Source organism: Pleurodeles waltl, chromosome 1_2 (genome assembly GCF_031143425.1).
Source record: "Pleurodeles waltl isolate 20211129_DDA chromosome 1_2, aPleWal1.hap1.20221129, whole genome shotgun sequence".
Lineage (NCBI taxonomy): Eukaryota > Metazoa > Chordata > Amphibia > Caudata > Salamandridae > Pleurodeles > Pleurodeles waltl.
In genome coordinates, this window is record NC_090437.1 from 355,687,140 (window position 1) to 355,707,336 (window position 20,197).

At 45.6% G+C, this 20,197-nt stretch overlaps 1 protein-coding gene across 3 annotated transcripts in view; it reads left to right on the forward strand.

Annotated features, from left to right (window-relative positions):
• The window catches only part of ACO1 (aconitase 1), a 616,249-nt gene that overhangs the window by 410,118 nt on the left and 185,934 nt on the right, over positions 1-20,197 (forward strand). For all 3 annotated transcript variants that reach the window (XM_069239660.1, XM_069239672.1, XM_069239665.1), the window contains one exon: positions 2,039-2,181. In XM_069239660.1, coding sequence (XP_069095761.1) covers positions 2,039-2,181 — 143 coding nt within the window. The remainder of the gene's footprint in view (positions 1-2,038; positions 2,182-20,197) is intronic.

Genomic DNA, 20,197 nt, shown 5'->3' on the forward strand with positions numbered 1-20,197 from the left:
GATGACCTACAACAACAAAAAGGACTGCTGACCTGAAAGCCCTGCAGAGGCAACAGAGGCGACAACTGACTTGGCCCCAGCCCTACCGGCCTGTCTCCAGACTCAAAGAACCTGCACAGCGACGCATCCAGCGGGACCAGCGACCTCTGAGGACTCTCAGGACTGACCTGCACCTAAAGGACCAAAAACCTCCAGAGGACAGCAGCTCTGTCCAAACAACAACAAAGAAACCATCTTTAAAGGGACTCCAGCCTTGCTCCGGAGGCGTGAGTCCCCAACACTCTGCACCTGACGCCCCTGGCCCATGTCCAGAAGAACCAACACTGCAGAGAGGACCCCCAGGCAACTTCAACGACATGGACACCCTGAGACAACCTCCAGGCACTCCCAGAGCGATGCCTGCAGAGAGAATCCAGAGGCTCTCCCCTGACCACGACTGCTCGGTAACAACGAACCCGATGCCTGGAAGCACTGCACCCGCAGCCCTCAGGCCCGAGAGAAACCAACTACTGGTGCAGGAGTGGCCAGCAGGCGGACCTCATCCTTGCCCAGTCGGTGGCTGGCCTGAGAAGCCCCCCTGTGCCCTGCCTGCATCGTCAGAGTGACCCCCTTGTTTCTCCATTGATTCCTATCTACAACCCGACACCTACTTTGCACACTGCACCCGGCCTGTGCCGGTGAGGGTGTACTCTGTATGTCTGTGTCCCCCCCCCGTGCTCTACAAAACCCCCCTGGTATGCTCCCTGAGGACGCAGGTACTTACCTTCTAGCAGACTTGAACCGAAGCATCCCCGGTCTCCATAGGCACCTATGCTATTTGGGCTCTACTTTGACCTCTGCACCTTACTGGCCCTATGTTGCTGGTCCTGGGTGTTTGGGGTTGCCTTGAACCCCCAACGGCCCCAGAGACTGAACTTGTAAGTGCATTACTTAACTGAAAAACGTTTACTTACCTCCCCCAGGAACTGTTCATCTTTGCAGTGTCCACTTTTAAAATAGTGTATTGCCAAAACTGGGTATCAAACTGTTTTAATTTAAAGTTCCATATTTACCTATGCCAAGTACCTTACGATTTATGTGCTTACCTAAATTCTGAATCTTGTGGTTCTAAAATAAATTAAGAAAATAATAATTTTCTATATAAAAACCTATTGGCCTGGAGTAAGTCTTTGAGTGTGTGTTCTCATTTATTGCCTGTGTGTGTACAACTAATGCTTAACACTACCCTCTGATAAGCCTACTGCTCGACCACACTACCACAAAATAGAGTTAGTATTATGTAATTTTGCCACTATCAACAACTAAAGGGAACCCTCGGACTCTGTGCACACTGTCTCTCACTTTGAGATAGTATATACAGAGCCAGCTTCCTACAACTGGTTTCACATGGTTGATTTAATGTTGTCCCCCATCATTCAGTTCTAAATACAAGACTTGTGCTTAGCTGCAATCATATCAACCTGAGCCCGTTGAAAACCTTTTGTACACACCAGTTCTCTTTCTGTCTTTTTTGGGGACTGGTATATTCTAAAGAAGATTCTTAGCTGCCTCTCATTCTTCAAATTCACTAAGGACAAGCATTTTTCACAATTGGAATACCTGTCGCAAAACATTCAGGGCATCTAATGCCCATTACGAAGTCACTGATGTCTTAAGCACAATGATCCATCTGGGTGTCCTCTCTTCCATCAGATGTACTTGGCTATTACAGTTACATCCAGCATATTGTGCATTCAGTACAGTTATGCCACTCTGACTCACAGCGTTTTTACTTTTGACCCACTTTTTGCACTGTTTCATACCCACTGCATAGCTGTGGCACTGTATTGTTTTGTGGTTATTGTGAAGCCAGTGGGTGCGGAGTGGAAGAACCAGACGTATAGTTTTGGAGGAAAGATGTTTAGAGGGTTTTATGAACATGCCTGTGCTTTTGCCATGGCACCGTTTGTCACTTTCCATTTTATGGGTTGTAAATGCTACAAGAATATGAAGATGTTATTACATATGTTGACTCATTATTTTTTTTAAATTTATTTAGACAATGGATCTGCACCCCCCAAAATCAATAAAGGATGCGTATGTGTTGTTGAACCTGGGGGATTCAGTAACCACTGACCACATTTCTCCTGCTGGCAACATTGCACGAAACAGTCCTGCAGCTCAATACTTAACCAGCAAAGGGTAAGTTGAATTGCAAAATTTTTAAGCCACCTGTGCCTGCCCTGGTCTTTTACTTTTTCTTTTTAGTTCTGCCTCATTGTATTAGCCTACTCAAGGACCCTGTATTCCTACTATGTTCATTCAACATTGCTAGCATGTGTAACTTGAATTTTAATTTGTGCAGTCTTTAAAAATACCAGTCAAGTCGCCATTTTATGTAACCGTTTTCACACATTTTCATTGGCTTAAATAAGTCTTCCTTGCAGCTCTTGGATTCGTACACACCAATAGAAAAGCATGGTTATTTGTCTGTACCATTTTGATGTTTTGGTTAGCAAAATCAGAATGGCATTCAGTGCCCTATTCTCAAGCCGATATGAGTGGTTTTTGGAAGAAATTTGCCATCACCTCATCATCCCTAGACGTTTCAACTGAATCGGTCTTAAACGCTTTACATAATAGCAAACTAACGGTCATATCTCAAATTTGAATACATTAAAGAAGAGTCGGACTAGGAAAAAAATAAAAATGCAACATGTTTCCATATTTGCATGGAATGCTTTGTTCCAGGAGACAGCATTTTGAATTGTTTGCCTATCTGTCTTAAAATGGACTATCAGACGTTTGTCTTTTGAAGGTCATCTAGTCCGTAAATTTGATTTACGAAAGTTCTAAAAATGTTCTGTAGCCATTCAATGCTAGGAAAGATTTGTTTTTGTTTTTTTATCAAAAGGAATCCTGCTGTTGAATTGCAGCCTTCCCGTTTTCAAACTGTATTTTAGCAATTTAGCAAAACGCTTGTATAAGATTTCATCCACCATGTAAAATACATACATGCAATATATTTATTGAATATGACCCTTATAATAATACATTGATCATAATAATTCATGATTAATTAATCCATCTTCCACCCCACAGTAAAGGTAATGTAAATATTGATATCATCCATTACAGAAATAATATTATTGTTGCCTCTGACTCAATTTGTTCACAGATCCGATATGAATTTTGTAGGAATATATAATAAATTATGGTTTACATAGAGATTATAGTAAAGCTAACTAGTAAATTATTGCAAAATAGATGTTCTTAAATGGAGTAATTATCTTGTGACTGAAGTATTAATCGCGCCCCAAAATTTGTTCATATGAATTTAATGTTTGTTTTGTTTGTAAGCAAAACATGTGCTCCCCAGATGAAAAAGCTAAATCCAGGACCTTGATTTTAATACTCTTATTAGATTGTTACTGGTTTAATCTTAGTTGAAACCAGGAAATAAAAACATTTCAGGTGTAAAGGTAGTATTTTAATCAATAGATTCATGGATACTTATTTTGTTAGGAAGGAATCTGTTCAATCTCTTATCATAGTTCTTTTAAAATGTCATGAAAAATATCACAATCCAAGGACATTTGTTTTAAGAAGCCAACCTTGGAGTCATTGTGCCACTGAATAATAGATTTTCTTTAATTAGCCTTTTGATGTGTAGAGTCTCTCTGAGAAAAAAAAAGTGCAAAAGAAAACTGAGTTTGGTAAATTGAAAAGGACAGCCGTTCAAGATTGCTTCATGTCAGATTTTACCACAGTTTTGCCCACAATAATCATTCGGTTGATCATGTAATGAAATAGTCTGTGGAAGTAATATGTGCCTTAGCCGTTAGGATATTTGAGAAATTCTTTTCACAGCATTTCTCTACATTCTAAGCAAAATCAGGTTTGGGGGTAAGCATACGACAGATGAGTTGTACCCCAATTCCTTTTTTATTCTTTTTTTTTTCCTATTTATTTATTTATTTATTTATTTTTATCTATCCCCTATTATCCGTCTGTGGCAAGCAAATGTTAGGGTAACCTCATAGTCAGCCCCCGAGGGGCGGAGGGAGTATCTGGGGCCTAAAGAATGGGGGCAGGGGGTTGGGGAGGAGCAAATTCTGAAGGGCCATCACTGTACCTCATTTGTTTGAAGAAAAATAAATCTTCATCCTTTGTGTTGAGTGATCTTTCTCTCCAGTACCTTCTGATTCAGACATATTGCTTCATCGGGGGACAGAAAGACTTTTAGTTCTGGGTTAGGGCTGCCAAAATGCCAGATTAGACTGGCACTCCAGATGATTCACACCTTCCTTTCATATCCCTATTGTCTTGTCAGCTTTATGCCCCCGTTTTGGTACAAATTGAGGGGTAAATCCACAATTCATACTGGCCAGGGGACAAAGTGACTATCTGGGGCCTGAGGAATTGGGTGGTAGGGGAGAGCCAATGCCAGCCAATAAAATAATCAAATGCTCGTGTCTAGTGGGCTTTCTGCTCTGATCAGAGGACAGATTGGGGGTACACTCCCCTAGTCTATCCTTCTGAAGGCAGAAAGACTTTGTGTTGTGACTGGTGGGAGGAGCATTACCCCTTGGCAGAGTCAGGTTTGTTTTATTGATCGCCAAAGTAAAGTAGACCTAAATTGTGTTGCTTTCTGGTGGTGCTACTAGACCTCTCTTTGGCATTTGACACTGTTGTTTACAACTCACTACTACATAGTTTGTCATCTATAATGGCTCTAGGTGGAAAGGTTGTGAACTGATCAAGTCCAATACTTTTGGACTGGGAGCCACACGAATAAGAGCTAAAAATAAAAAAAGCATAAGCTCCATCTCTTACCTGCATAATGATGAGCTTCTATGATCCTGCAACATAATTCTTCTCTCTGTGCCACATCCAGGACTCCTTTTCTCATGAGGCCTCTCCCCTAAATGTCTTAAAACATGTCTGCATTCTGCATGGCCTGTTAAAAGATGGGACAGACCCCGGTCATGTTCATTTTCTCTCACGTCTACTGACAGAAGAACTTGACAGGTGTTGGCACACCTTGTGAAGCTGAGACCTACTTTCTTGTTGATTTCCTCAGGCACTTTAGTTGCTGCACCGGAATACTGCATATGTGGGAGAGAATAGTTTGTTTCTCTTTATGTCTGCTGCTTGATTCTTTCCAGCTTCCTGCTTGATATACTTATTTAAGTGCCCTTCTGAATATCTTTTGCAGATTCTGAATGTCAGATGTACTTCACATAAAGATTATTCTCTCCTCAAAACTATATTCAAAGCCATAGGCACATTCTTCTGAGGAAAGTTAATTTGTATATGCCGATGTTGGTGCATGGCCATCCTGTGGGAGGCAGGATACCTTTTTCCAAAGGATGGTGGCACATCATATGCAATCAGTGGGTGCTTCAGATTATCCTACAAAGGAATGCCTTACTATTCCTAGCTAATTTGCCATATATTCCTCACATTACAGATATTCTTTCAGGGGACCTTTTATCCATCCTCCAGCAAGAAGTTTAGGCTGTTTTGATAAAAGGCGCCATAGAGGACCTGTCATCAGAAATAAGGGCTGAATGCTATTCCCATTATTTCCTGGTGTTGAAAAAGGATGGAGGCCTTTATCTTATTTTAGATCTTCACCCTCTGAAGTCCTTACTAAGGGTGCTCATACTGGTCGAAGTTCTGTCTGCCCTATATTCAGGTGACAGGATGGTGGCGTTGGGTTTACAGGACAGATTTTCATATCTACATCCTACAGTCACACAGAAATTACCTGTGGTCTGTGGGGTAAGAGCATTATCAGTTTTCTTTGCTTCCTTTCAACCTCATCAGTGTCCGTTTAGTATTCACAAAAGTGATGGAGGTATTCACAGAACATCTTGGGAATTTGGGATACCAGTCTTCCCATACCTCGACAGCTGGCTGCTAAAGGTTGGTTTGCTGCAGTCTGCTGTAGATTACCTTCTGATGACTGAGAACCTTCTCACTTCCTTGGGGTCCTCAATCAGTATGCCAAAGTCACACCGGACTCCTTCCTGGAGGCTTCCATTCATCGGTGCTGTTCTAGATATGATGCTTTCTCGAGCCTTCCACCAGCTCAGTTAGTCCAGGACAATCGTGCTACGATCCTGATGTTTCAGTCTCTGTCCGGGGTCTCAGAGCACCTCCTAGGGCTTCTTGGCATTCTCGCCTCCTGCATACTGCTTGTGGAACACACCAGTTAGAACATGTGAAGCACTGAAGTCTCAGTAACAAGTAAACCTGTCGGATTCCATTCAGTTTTCAAAGGAGACCGCAACTGATCTACAGTGGTACTGCTCGATTTCAATTGTACTGGAGGCAGACCTTCGCGCTTTCCCACTCAGAGTTGATTGTCATGACGGATGCATTGTTGCTGTGTTTTGGGGGTGGAAAGGGGAGGAGGGGCGACTTAATGCCCAGTTTGGAAATTAATGTAACTTGTTTGCGGTGTACAACTGCTACAAAGGTGTCACTTTGTTGCCTTAAAACCCCTGAGTCCAACCATTATTGGACAGGGGGGCTCTCCTGAAACAGCTTTCTGCACTCTTGGGGAGACGTGCTCATGACTCTAAGGAAAGAAGACAGGAGCAGCCTCTGTGGGAGAGAGGTATTAACTCTCCCTGACAGGAAACAACATGGGTGTTTGCCCAAAAGGTGCGCCTCAAAGGAGAAGCTACCATTGATGTGCAAAAAATTAGAAAATCTTTATTCTTTAGGTAGACTGGCTGGCACTTGGACAGGAGAGGGGAAACCATTTGCCAGACTGCTTTTTCAAGAGTGTCCCCCCTTGGTAGCCATTCCTCTGTGTTCGACTAATGAGATCTATATGGCAGTTGAAGGGTTCTGCCATGTTGGGAGTTGGCAGAAAGAGAATTCTGAGATAGCCAGATGCCACACTTCACAGCAAGTGGTAACCAGGAGAGAGGGAACCTAGAAGCCCATTGGCGCTGACAGTGCCCACCCTGAGGGTCTTTTCTGGACATAAAAAGGGCACTCCTGGCACCCACAACTCAGATCTTGATGTAGTGGAGTAGAGGACCGCCCTACTGCACGAATGACCCTGCCAAGAAAGGCTGAACGGGCATGGACTGCACCTGCTGAACCTGCTGGCTAGCAAAGGAGAAGAGACTCTGCCTGCTATGTCCTGCTCATGTAAAAGTAGTCTCTAAAGTCAAGTTGAAGCAAGAGACTTGGTGTCAACTGGCAGATCTCCTAGGCAGAGAAAAAGATTCTAACTGTTAAATTAGTTTGATTTGCCAATTCTGGTTTGCAGTTGTCTATTCCCTATACCTTTTAAATTATGTATCTTCTGAACACTCCGGTGGAGCCTTTTCATTTTGGTGTCTAAAAATTCATAAAAATACAGTCTATTTTCAGGGTCGAGCCTGTGAGTGCATGCGCTAGCGTATGCGTCTTTCTTGCGAGACTCTGTTGTGTTCATTACAGAGCTTGGAGCCCACCTGTTGCTCACCATTTGTTGGTTTGCATGGCACTCTTCTTTACAGCCTCCTAATTTGTCTTGGCACGCCTGGCATTACTTCCAGTTCTGTGTGGAGCAGGGATTGAGCACCAACTGATGCAACTTAATTAGTGCCCCTCTGCTGCTCCGGACGTGATCGAGGTACTATTTGTTTTTTTTGTTTTTTTTGTTTTTTGGTTTTTTTACTTCAGTGCCCCACAAACAGAAGGCTTGTGACTGGCAAAAACGTGGCTAACAGGCACAAAATTGCAAAGTTTTTATTTTTGAAAGCTAACTTTATTTAATTTTGCCAAATCGTCTTTTTCTCAGTTTCTTTTCATGTTTTCTTTTGTTTTTGCTTGTGGGCGCTGTTATCAAATGATGATTACTTTTTTGAAATATGCGAGACCTATTACATTGGAAATGCTTGTTACAAATTGGTGTTAAATTTCTTATTCAATTGTTTTTGTGTTGTTTAAATGTTTTACACTTGTTCCTTTGTGTAAACCTGATTGCTCAGAGGCACAGCTACCCAAGGTCGAGCTCAGGGTTTGAAAACCGAAACCTGCTGGTTCTAAATGGGGTGGTAAGTGTATTTTACTGGAGGTTGCACAAACGCACCAAATAATGCTCCCCATTTCCTCACAAACTGCCTGAGTCGTTGGGCATTTCCCTGGTAGTCAGCCATTAGGCATGATCTTTGAACGTCAGGGCAGACTAAATCAGTCTCTCCACTACTTGGTAGATCACGAATGGCTGTTAAAACCTGAGGTGGCACAGGGCAGTTACCAGCAATGGGGAGAATCCTGCCCCGATCACTTTGTAACCAAAAGAATGTGTTGTGTTTACATTTTTGCGCAAGGTAGTACCCAAGACGACAGGGTGGAACCTCTGGACCCCTCTTTGCCTTCCTGTAGGAGTTCTGAAGAAGATCAAGAAGGTGGTGCGCTTTCAGTGATTCCAAAGTGGGCCAGGAGAGTGTGATACACAGAATCTCTGGACATAAGCATCTGGTCCCCGATCAGGCTGCCCCTTTGGAAGAATCTTCTGTTACAGCAGCAGAGCAGTCTTAAATCAGCCCTTGGTAATCCACATCTCCATATATGGAGACTGAATGACGATATTTGACTTTTTGGACCTCCCTCCCAAGGTATTGTATGTCATCTTGGTGGCCATAAAACCCATCCATACTGATGTTGGAAGAAGGTTGTGGCTTGGTGTACTTCTCGTCAGAGAACCGTTGCAAGCCAAACCATTTTGGATGTATTACTATTTCTGCTATCTTTAGTGCAGCAAGGACTTGCTGTGGCCACTTTAAAATATTGTCTCATCCATTCTTGTTTGAATCGCCTATTGTGATGTGAGCTAACCTTTATTAGAAAACTCGTTTCCACCCAAACCATCTGTGATGCTGCAGTGGGACCTTAACCTGGTAGTTTTATACATGCTCTGTACCCATTTGAAACAATGAACAGTCCTGCCTCTTTTTTTTGTTTTTTTTTGTTTTTTTTTTTAAAGTCTTCTTTATAGCAAATACATGAGCTTTTTGCATGAGTGATTTGCAGGCACACTCTGCCCAGCAGCCATATACCACCTATTTTTTTGGATGAACTGGAGCTGCAGAGTAGGGCGGCATTTCTGCCCAAGGTTGTGACGCCTTTTCCTGTCAGGCAATCCATCGCCCTTCCATCATTTATTGCTACATCTCATCCATCAAAGAGGAATAAATACTCCATAATTTGGATTCCAAAAGAGCGTTAAGCTTTTGCATTGATTGTATAATGGACCATCTGGTGGACAATCAGATATTTTTGGGGTTCGCAGGAGCAAAGAAGGGCTAGGCAGTACTGAAAATAATATTTCAAGGTAGATAGTCCTCGGCCTCAAATTCTACTATACAGTGGCTAAGAAACAGCCTCTGGAGGGCTTCAGGGCTCATCCACCAAGGGCGAAGGCTGCTACCACTACTTTGGCACATGCAGTGCATGTCTTGGATATCTGTCAAACTGCAACCGCCACATGCCTAGCAAACACTACTGCCTTTACAACCAAGTCTTTCAATAGGGACACTTTGCCTGTTCGTTCCTGCAGGGCTTTTTGTTCTGAGCCATTGTGCAGGCCCATCGCTGTCGGAACTACTGCTTTGTTATCCCTTCACAAGGTGAGACATTTGCAATAGAAGTATCTATGAGAGTAACCAGTTAGTTACCTTTGTTAACAGTTTTTCAAGTGGGTACTCTCTCTAATCACAGATTCCTCATTGACACTCCCACCTCCCGTTCTGTGAAATGAAATGTGCCCGTGATTAAAAAGGCCCAATCCAACATGATTGTGATTTTGAATCTCTGATGTCTGGCATTGTGACCACAGGAGATTCTTTAGGACCTGATGACATATTTCAACTGCACAAAACCCATTTTTTCTGTTACTTTCAACTTAGGCTCACCTTAGAAAGCTATGACAAAAAGCTACTCATGTTGCCAGAGCTTTATCCTCTGAAGTGAAGCTAATTGTGGACACCCTGAGAAACAATGAGAATGGCATCTCTTGGCTTTACAGATCACTCATTAATCATTTATTCTCCCATCCCCATGTAAGATTCTCACCATTTCGCCAGGTTCTTTCTCAATTATTCTTCACAAATATTATAATCCAGAAAATGCTGTTGGTGATGGAGAGGGTGAATGACATTCATTGCCAAAGATGTAAATCCTCCCTAGGCTCATACTTCACATGGTCCTACCCACTAGTAATTGAGTACCTATTAGTAGACAAGAGAAACCTTGCATGCCATTGATGAGATGAAAATGTTCACATTTTGGGTGAATTGGAATGAGCTTCTTTGCCAAAACAGAATAACCCCTCTACAAAGTAAGAGGCATGCAGAGGAAACACTCCAAAAACCGAGTCTGTGGTGGGATTATACACAAGATGAGATATGATTGGCTGGGATTCCATATAATATTTACATATATGTAAATGATGGCATGTGTGGTTGTAGATACACATGCTCTGCATTCTCCTGCCATTTAGTGTTGGGTTTGAAGTGTTGCAAGTTGTTTTTCTTCGAAGAAGTATTTCCGAGTCATAAGATTGAGTGATTGCTCCTTTTTGGTTAAACTGTGCATGGGCATAGAGTCCTTCATTAGATTGTTTTCTTTCCACCGTCAGATTCCGACATGTATTTCTTCACTCTTTGTCTTGCTCCGGTCTGAAACTTGACTTCTTTTATTTCAATGGTATTATTTTTCCGATCACGATTCTCCACCTTTTGCATTCATACTTTACAATTCATTGGGTCCAGGACCTACTGTGTGCCCTTTGGGGCCGGCCTCGTCCAGTTTCCGGCCTTCCTTCACGCAGCACCAAAGAGAATGTCGAAGTGATGGAAGACACCATTTTGTTTCTTCCATTGGTGCCACTCCAAATTCCCCCAAACTGATCATCATCAGGTGTGTAATCTGTGCCTCTCTCCCGATCACCATGAGGCTACATGCAATGTTTGTAGATCCTTCGAAGCAAAGAAGACCCTTCGAGATCAAAGAGTGCATAGGCTAGAGATGGCAATCCCCAGAAGACACCACAGATATCTTTAGGTAAGAGTACGCACAGGAGGAGCCCGAACAAGAAGAGCTTTTCTTCAGTCAAGATTCAGACTCCGACATTCAGTCGGACATTGAGAACCACAAGGTGACGTTGGCGCAGCAATGAGGACTGTGACCCCTCCTGTCTGTACCAAAACTCCTTTTAAAAATCAAAAACAAAAAAACCCTTACAGAGGTCACTGGACCCGACTGCCACCAGGCCGTGGACGGTCTTGGAAATCCATTTCCTTTGCCCCGCACCTCGGCTCGGCTTCGTAAGCAAACAAGACTGTAACCTTGTCTACAGCAGGGACCTCCTCCACTTCAGTCCGAACAACTTCCACCAAACCTTCAGCAACAAGCACATCGGCTCCGAGCCAAACCAGCTCCACTGTAGCTTCGGCACTGAAAAAGGCCCACCAACCAAAACAGTTGGTACCTAAAACACAGGAAACCAATCCTTCAGAGCACATGGACTCAAGTCTGTCCTCTACGACACCATTTTCAATGGAGTTGATATTAGCAACTATGGACTCTACACAGTGCTGCCTCCACATTCAGGAAGGGACAGGGTGTATTGTTGCTTCTCATCCTGTCCCCTTTAAGAGGAAGTTATTATTCTAAGTGGACTTGGACATTTAACCACCTCTTAAAAAAATAAAAAATAAATAAGGCCTCTAAGGACAAAGCAACCAATTCTTCGACTAGGCTTTTCCTACCTTCTCCTGACACTCCTTTCTCTCCACCTTCAATTCCTATTTATTTTCCACCCCTTTACCTTCCTCTTTCTCCTGCCTCTCCTACAGCACGAGACCTCACCCCTCAGGGCTCACCTTTATTTACAGGGAAATATTTGGGTGGTTCATGTCATGATCCTGACCCAGGGAATACATACAACCTGATCCCATGATCAGTACAGACCCAAATTTATATTCTGCACAACCCTCCCCTCCAGAGGTTATTACTTTCTACCCGAAGTCATAGCAAGGGCAGCTTCCTTTCATAATGTTTAACTACACAGAGAACAATAGAACAAGATTTTCTGTCTGATACTTTGACCACTATGCATAGACATTCAGTTCCTTCCTGTGCTCCTGGGCATGATTCGTCATGTTGATAACATCTTTAAAAAGCCAGTCTGCTTTCGAAATATTAATCCTAGGGTGAACAAAAAGTATAACCCTGCCCCTTCAGATCTACTATATATGAGGTATCAGGTCCCACCACATTCAATATTGACTACCACTGCAAGGAAGCAAGCAAGCGAACAGTCAGGCGACAAGGGACTCTCTTCCACCAGACAAGGAGAGCAAAAGGCTTGATGCGGCAGGCAAGAGTTACTACACAAGCAGCAAATCAGTGGCTTACTGCCACTTCCAGGCCTAACTTCCAAGGTATGACTGGGCTCACTGGGATGAGATGGAGGAGCACCTCTAATATCTCCCAGATGAGCACCATAAATGTGGTCAGCAGATTGTGTCAGAAGGGCAAGCAATCTCAAACAATTACATACTCTGCATTAGATGCCACAGACACAACTGCAACTGGGTTAACCACTAGTATATTGCTAAGGAGACATGCATGGCTTAGATGCTTCGGCTTCAAGCCAAAGGACTACAAGCGCTACTCAACATGCCCTTTGACAAGGAGCATCCTTTTGGCCCTCAGGTGGACTCCACACTTGAGAAGATTAAAAAAGATTGACACCGCGAAGGCCATGGTTGCTCTTCAGTCTCAGGCACATACAGGCAGTTTTCGTCGCCCTACATTTAGAGGATTTTGAAGTGATTATAATGCAACAACCTCTGAACCATCTACCTCCCAAACAAGGCAGCCTTCAACCTCTTACCCTCGAGTTTTTTTTTCAGAGGAGCCTATAGAGGCAACAGCAGAGGCCAAGGCCTCTTCCTCATCAGCTAAGAACTGACTAAATACATCTCCCCAAACCGCACACCACACCTCTAGGGGGACAACTTCAGGGTTATCATACACAATGGACACACAACATCGGACCTGTGGGTCCTCTCCATTATCCAACATGGTTGTCTGGCACTCACTTCCACACCTCCAAACATTCCCTCTCGTTCTCACAAGTTATTTCACGATCATCTCACCCTTCTGAAGGAAGAGGTGCAATCACTGCTCCTTCCCGGTGCCATAGAGCCTGTACAGTCACAATACCAGGAATAATTAGTATACTCCCGATACTCCCTGATCCCCAAAAAGAATCGCTCAGACGTATTTTGGATCTCAGACCTTTAAAACATTGCATTCTCTCAGAACGTTGTCACATGGTTACTCTTCAAGATGTTGTTCTACTTTTTCATCAAGGCAACTTCATTAAAGGACACCTACTTCCATATCCCCATCCATCTTGCACACCCGAAATACCTAAGGTTTGAGGTTGCAGGAAAAGATGATCAATTCAGAGTCCTACCTTTTGGGGTCACGACCACTCCCCGAGTATTTACAAACTGCTTAGCTGTAGTTGCGGCACATCTCAGAAGGCAAAAGATACACGTGTTTCCTTACCTAGACGGCTGGATCATCAAAGCCAGCACACTACAGCAGTGTCAATCTGACACTCAAACCACAGTAAACCTGCTTCACAAGTTAGGGTTCACAATCAACTTTCTCAAATCCCACCTACATCCTCTTCAGATTCAGCCACATCTGGGAGCTGTTCTCAATGCAGCGCTGGGGTTAGCATACCCCAATGCAGCCTGCTTTTACAATTTTCAGCTTATTCTTCCCCAATTTCAGGAGAAGCACACTTACACAGTCAGGACGATCATGTGCCTTTTGGGGTTGATGGCATCCTATATTGCCATTGTTCCTCACGTCAGACTCCACATGTGTCCCCTACAGCATTGTCTGTCTCGTCAGTGGTCTGAGTCACAGGGTCACCTTCAGGATCTAGTGTTGTTAAACTACCATACTCGCTGCTCTCTGCAATGGTGGAACACCACCAACCTGTTGAAAGGGCGGCCTTTTCGAGACCATGTGGTCATTACGACCACAGATGTGCCCCTGAGGATGGGCCTCTGCGATCTGTCACCTAACCATGCACATCAATTATCTGAAGCTTCAGGCAGTATTCCTAGCCCTGAAAGTTTTCTTTCCTCACCTGTCACACAAAGTTGTCTTAGTCCGGACGGACAACATGACATCTATGTATTATCTGTAGTAACGGGGGAGACGGTCATCCCAGCTGTCACAACTTGCTCAGACAATATGGAAGTGGGCTCTTCACGACCACATTCCCTCAGTGGCAGAGTATCTCACAGGAATGGACAATAACTTTGCAGACCTGCTCAGAAGGCGGCATTAACAAGTCCACGAATAGGAACTCCACCCATAAGTCCTTTGAAAATACTTCCAAAAGTGGAGAACTCCTCAAATAGACCTTTTCGCCACAGCCGAAAATGCAAAATGCCAAGCTTAGCATCTAGGTACCCACACCCTCTGTCTAAGGGTAATGCTCTATTGATGAAGTGATCTAGGGGAATTTGCTTACACTTTTCCACCTTTCCCTCTCATTCCATTCCTGGTTTGGAAAATCAGACAATCATCACTCACCATGATCCTTGTAGCTCCGACTTGGCCACGTAAGCCATGGTTCACTACACTTCTAGACCTCTCACTGGTTCCTCCTAAGAAGCTCAACAGGCCAGATCTCTTCGTACAGGAATTAGGACAGATCAGACATCCAGACCCCAAGTCAATCAGCCTTGCAATATGTCTCCCGAAGTCATAGAGATGGTTATCTACAATTACCTTCTGACTGTATTGACATTCTTAAGGAAGCTCTGAGACTTCCAACTAGAGCATGTTATGCTGCAAAATGGAAACATTTTGTATGCAATCATCAGAACAAACACATCGCCGCCTTCAAAGCTTCGGTCCAACACGTTGTTAGCTATTTGCTTCACTTGCAAAAAGCAAATTTGGCTTATATTTCTAGCCATCTACATCTTGCAGCCATAGCTGCTTATTTACAAAACAAACAACATACTTCCCTGTTCAGAATCCCAAATATCAAGGCTTTCGTGGAAGGCCTTAAAAGAGTCATCTTACCCAGACTACCCCCAACACCATCCTGGAATCTTGATATTGTGCTGACTTCATTCATGCCCTATTCCATTCCTTTCCTGGAAAGTAGCATTCTTAGTCGCAATTATATCACACAGACTTGTTGGTGGACTCTAGGCCTTAACATTAGAAGAACCTTTCTTTCAGATACAAAAGACAAATTGGTTCTTCATACAAACCTAAGGTTCCTACCCAGAGTGGTTTGTCAATTCCATATCAATCAAACCATTGAGTTACTGGGTTGCTTCCTGCAACCTTATTCAGTTGCAGAAAGAGCTCTCCACACTTCAGATGTCAAACGGATGGTCATGTACTACACTGACAGGATTAAAGACTTTGGAAAAACTAAACAACTGCAACTCCCGCAAGCTAGCCACTGATTTCATGAAGGGACTGCTTTACAATTAATGCAAAGCATGTTTATCTACATCCACACCTGCCATCGAACAGAAAATGTTACTTAACCCAGAAGACTTCTCTTAGTGGTATGTAGTGCTGTAAATTCATATGTGTCCTCCCCCCTCCCTGGACGCCTGTGGCCGTTCCAGTTACCTTATATTTGTATATCTTTGTACATATGTAGATACACTTGCATGGGCTTCTTTCTCTATACTTTTTCTATACTCTCTCTCACCTGCCTGCTGGAAAACAATCTAACAAAGGGCTCAGTGCCCATGTGCAGTATCACCGTGAAGAAGAAATCTCTCGGCCCGGTGACTTGGAAATGCTTTTTCGAAGAAAAACAACCTGTAACACTCCGAACCCAACACCAGATGGCAGGAGTATGCAGAGCATGTGAATTTACAGCACTGCATACCATGAACAGCTGTCTACTGGGTAAGTAACATTCTCCTTTTGTCCTTTTTGATTGCCTGAATGCACATGCTCATTATATACTGTACTTCTAGTGCAATGCGTTGCCCTGGATAGATTGCCTTTTTTTTTTTTTATCACATTTATAAAGCGCGCTACTCACCCATAAGGGTCTCAAGGCGCTGGGGGGGAGGGGGTCAGTGCTCGAAGAGCCAGATCTTGAGCTGCCTTCTGAAGGGGAGGTGTTCGGGTATGGCGCGAAGGTGACTGGGCAGGGAGTTCCAGGTCTTCGCTGCCAGAAAAGAGAAGGATTTTCCTCCGGCGGTGGTTTTGCGGATGCGGGGAACGGCTGCCAAGGCCTGACCGGTGGAGCGCAGAGTGCGCGGAGGAGTGTAGAAGGAGACGCGGGAGTTGATGAGTTTGGGTCCGAGGTTGTAGAGGGCTTTGTGTGCGTGGGTGAGGAGTCTGAAGGTGATCCTCTTGTTGACCGGGAGCCAATGGAGTTTTCTCAGGTGTCCGGAGATGTGGTGGTGGCGAGGTATGTCCAGGATGAGTCGTGCTGCGGCGTTCTGGATCCGTTGAAGTTTCCTCTGCAGCTTGGTGGTGATGCCGGCGTACAGAGTGTTCCCGTAGTCCAGGCGGCTGGTGACGAGGGCGTGGGTGACGGTCTTCCTGGTGTCGATGGGGATCCAGCGGAAGATCTTGCGGAGCATGCGGAGGGTGTTGAAGCACGCTGAGGTCACCGAGTTGACCTGTCTGGTCATCGAGAGGGAGGAGTCCAGGATGAAGCCGAGGTTGCGTGCGTGGTTGGTCGGTTGGGGAGTGCTGCCTAGGGCGGGGGGCCACCAGGAGTCGTCCCATGCGGAGGGGGTAGGGCCGAGGATGAGGACCTCCGTTTTATCTGTGTTCAGTTTCAGTCGGCTGTCTGTCATCCAGGTCGCTACTTCCTTCATGCCGTCGTGCAGTCTGGTCCTTGCTGATGTGGGGTTGTTGGTGAGGGATAAGATGAGCTGGGTGTCGTCGGCGTAGGATATGATGTCGAGTCCGTGTTTGCATGCGATGTTTGCCAGGGGGGTCATGTAGACGTTGAATAGGGTGGGGCTGAGGGAGGATCCTTGGGGTACGCCGCAGATGATCTCCGTGGCTGCGGATCTGAAGGGGGGGAGGCGGACTCTCTGGGTCCTTCCGGAGAGGAAGGAGATGACCCATTCCAGGGCCTTGCCTCTGATGCCGGTGCTGCAGAGGCGGTCTATCAGGGTGTGGTGGCAGACCGTGTCGAAGGCTGCAGAGAGATCCAGGAGAATGAGGGCCACGGTTTCACCCTTGTCGGTCAGGGCTCGGATGTCGTCCGTGGCTGCGATGAGGGCGGTTTCGGTGCTGTGGTTGGCCCTGAATCCGAACTGAGTGGAGTCGAGGGAGTCGGAGGTTTCCAGGGCGGCGGTGAGTTGAGCGTTGACGATTTTCTCAATCACTTTGGCGGGGAACGGTAGGAGGGAGATAGGCCGGAAGTTTTTGAGTTCGGTGGGGTCTGCTGTAGGTTTCTTTAAGAGGGCGTTGAGTTCTGCGTGTTTCCAGCTTTCAGGGAAGGTAGCAGTGGTGAGGGAGGCGTTGATGACGTCTCGGAGGTGGGGTGCGATGATGTTGTCGGCCTTGTTGTAAATGTGGTGAGGACAGGGGTCGGAGGGTGATCCCGAGTGGATCGAGTTCATGACGCGGGTGGTTTCCTCGGTGGTGGTAGGGTTCCAGACGAGGATGGTGGAGATGTCGTTTGCGGCTTCCGGGGGCGGGTTCATGTTGGTGGTCGTGAAGCTGTTGTAGATGTCGGCGATCTTACGGTGGAAGAAGGTCGCGAGGGAGTCGCAGAGGTCCTGTGAGGGAGGGATGGGGTTGGTTTCTGCGTCCGGGTTGGAGAGCTCTTTGACGATGCCAAATAGTTCCTTGCTGTTGTGGGCGTTGTTGTCAAGTCTGTCCTGGTAGGCTGTTTTTCGTGCGGTGCGGAGGCGTTGGTGGTGTTGGCGGGTGGTGTCCTTGAGAGCTGTCAGGTTTTCCTCTGTCGGGTTGAGGCGCCATGTCTTCTCGCGAAGGCGGCATTCTTTCTTGGAGTTTTTGAGTTCGGTGGTGAACCAGGGGTTTTTCTTGTGGTTGTTGGTGTTGGTTTGGGTCTTCAGAGGGGCCAGGAGGTTGGCGCAGTCGGAGATCCAGTTGGTGAGGTTGTTGGCGGCCTCGTTGGGGTTGCTGGTGCTGGTGGGTTGGTTCAGGGAGAGCGTTGCTGCGAGTTGTTCTGTGGTGATTCGGTTCCAGTGTCTATTTGGTGGTTGCCGGGTGTGGTGATGCACAGTGGTTTTCTTGAAGCTGAAGTGGACGCAGCTGTGGTCCGACCATGTGAGTTCGGTGGTGTGGCTGAAGGTGATGTGTTTGCTTGAGGAGAAGATGGGGTCGAGCGTGTGTCCGGCGTAGTGGGTGGGGGTGTTGACCAGTTGTTTCAGTCCCAGGTTGGCGAGGTTGTCTAGAACGGCAGAGGTGTTGTTGTCGGTGTGGTTCTCCAGGTGAAAGTTGAGGTCTCCTAGGAGGATGTAGTCGGTGGATGAGAGTGCGTGGGGGTTGACGAAGTCTGCGATGTCTTCGCTGAACTTGGTGCGGGGTCCTGGTGGTCTGTACATGAGGGTGCCTCTTAGGGTTGTCTTGGGGTCGATGTGGATCGCGAAGTGGAGGTGTTCGGCGTCGGGAAGTGAGTTGTCGGTGTGGGTCGAGATGCTGATGGAGCTTTTGTGTGCGATGGCGATGCCTCCTCCGGTTCGGTTGAAGCGGTCTCTCCGGATGATTTTGTAGCCGTCGGGGATGGCTATGGCGATGTCGGGTGCCGAGGAGGGGTTCATCCAGGTCTCGGTGAGGAAGGCGATGTCTGGGTTCGTTGAGTTGATGAGGTTCCACAGTTCGATGGCGTGCCTGTGGACGGAGCGGGTGTTGACCAGGATGCATTCGAGGTTGCTTCCGGGGGCGTCGTTCTTGGTGGTGGCGGTGTGGGTCCGTAGGCAGGTGAAGCGGCAGTTGCTGCAGGTGAAGGGTCCGTGGGTTCGTTTGGGGGTGGCGCGGTAGCAGCCCGGCGCGCGGCCGGGGTTGAGGTTGCCTGTAATTTGACCTTTGTATTTTCTGTTTTCGATTTCTATTTCTGCTTAATCTCAAAATTATTAAAAAGATTTATTCCTACCTAGAGATCTGCACACTGTCAGATTTGATCAGCCAATGGCTTTGTGTCCGATGACGAGGAAAGAGTTCAGAAAGGAACTGCCATCAGCCCACAGGGGTGACTATTCTATGTATCTCTGGTGTCACTTCCGAGGTGGAGCTGAGTTAACATAGAGCTGCTTGACGTATATTTATGCCACGTAATTTCAAAGTGTAAAATTGAACAGATAGCTCTGATTACGCCCTAATCTCAATCTGTGAACTTGTAAAACCTTCCTGGTTCATTGCCAAGATGAGACACAAATACAGACATTGCTGCATATGAAGATAATCTAAATAACATGTTAAGCACTAATATAGACTATTTTACTTATAACAATGGTGAAGACACACCTAGAGCAAATCACTGGGTCACATTTTAGACTTGTGTAAGAGACAGTGCAGTTTACCTAATGGCTCATGATAATAACATGTTTAATATTTAATTTATGATCAGAAAAATCAGATTGCTAAGCTTGAAAGATCATTAATTACTTCAAATAATTTAATTTGAAATTTAACTTGCACAAGTTTAACGCCATTATGTGATACAAGACTAAGGCCGTCATTATGACCCTGGCGGTGAGTGATAAAGTGGTGCTAATACCACCAACAGGCTGGAGGTAAGTACCGCCAAATTATGACCATGGTGGTGAGAACTCCCATAGATAGCCAATGTACCACACCTTCCGCCAGGGCGGAAACATCACCCACCACAGCGGTAGCCGGCAACAGCCAGGCGGAAGACAAAGTCCCGCCCACAATATTAAGACACATCAATCTGCCACCTTTTCCCGGGCGGTACCAATGCCATCAAAACCCTGGCGGAAACGCATCACTGAAGAGAAAGGACTCACCATCGGAGACACAGGGAAGAACAACGCGCCATGGAACCCAAACTGCAAGTCTTTCCGATGATATACGTAATGCTCCACCTTGAACACCAACGCCGACGAAGATGACAACGAGGAGTACAGCCGCCTAGCACACAAGGGAGGGTAGGAGGAAAACGAGAGTGACACAT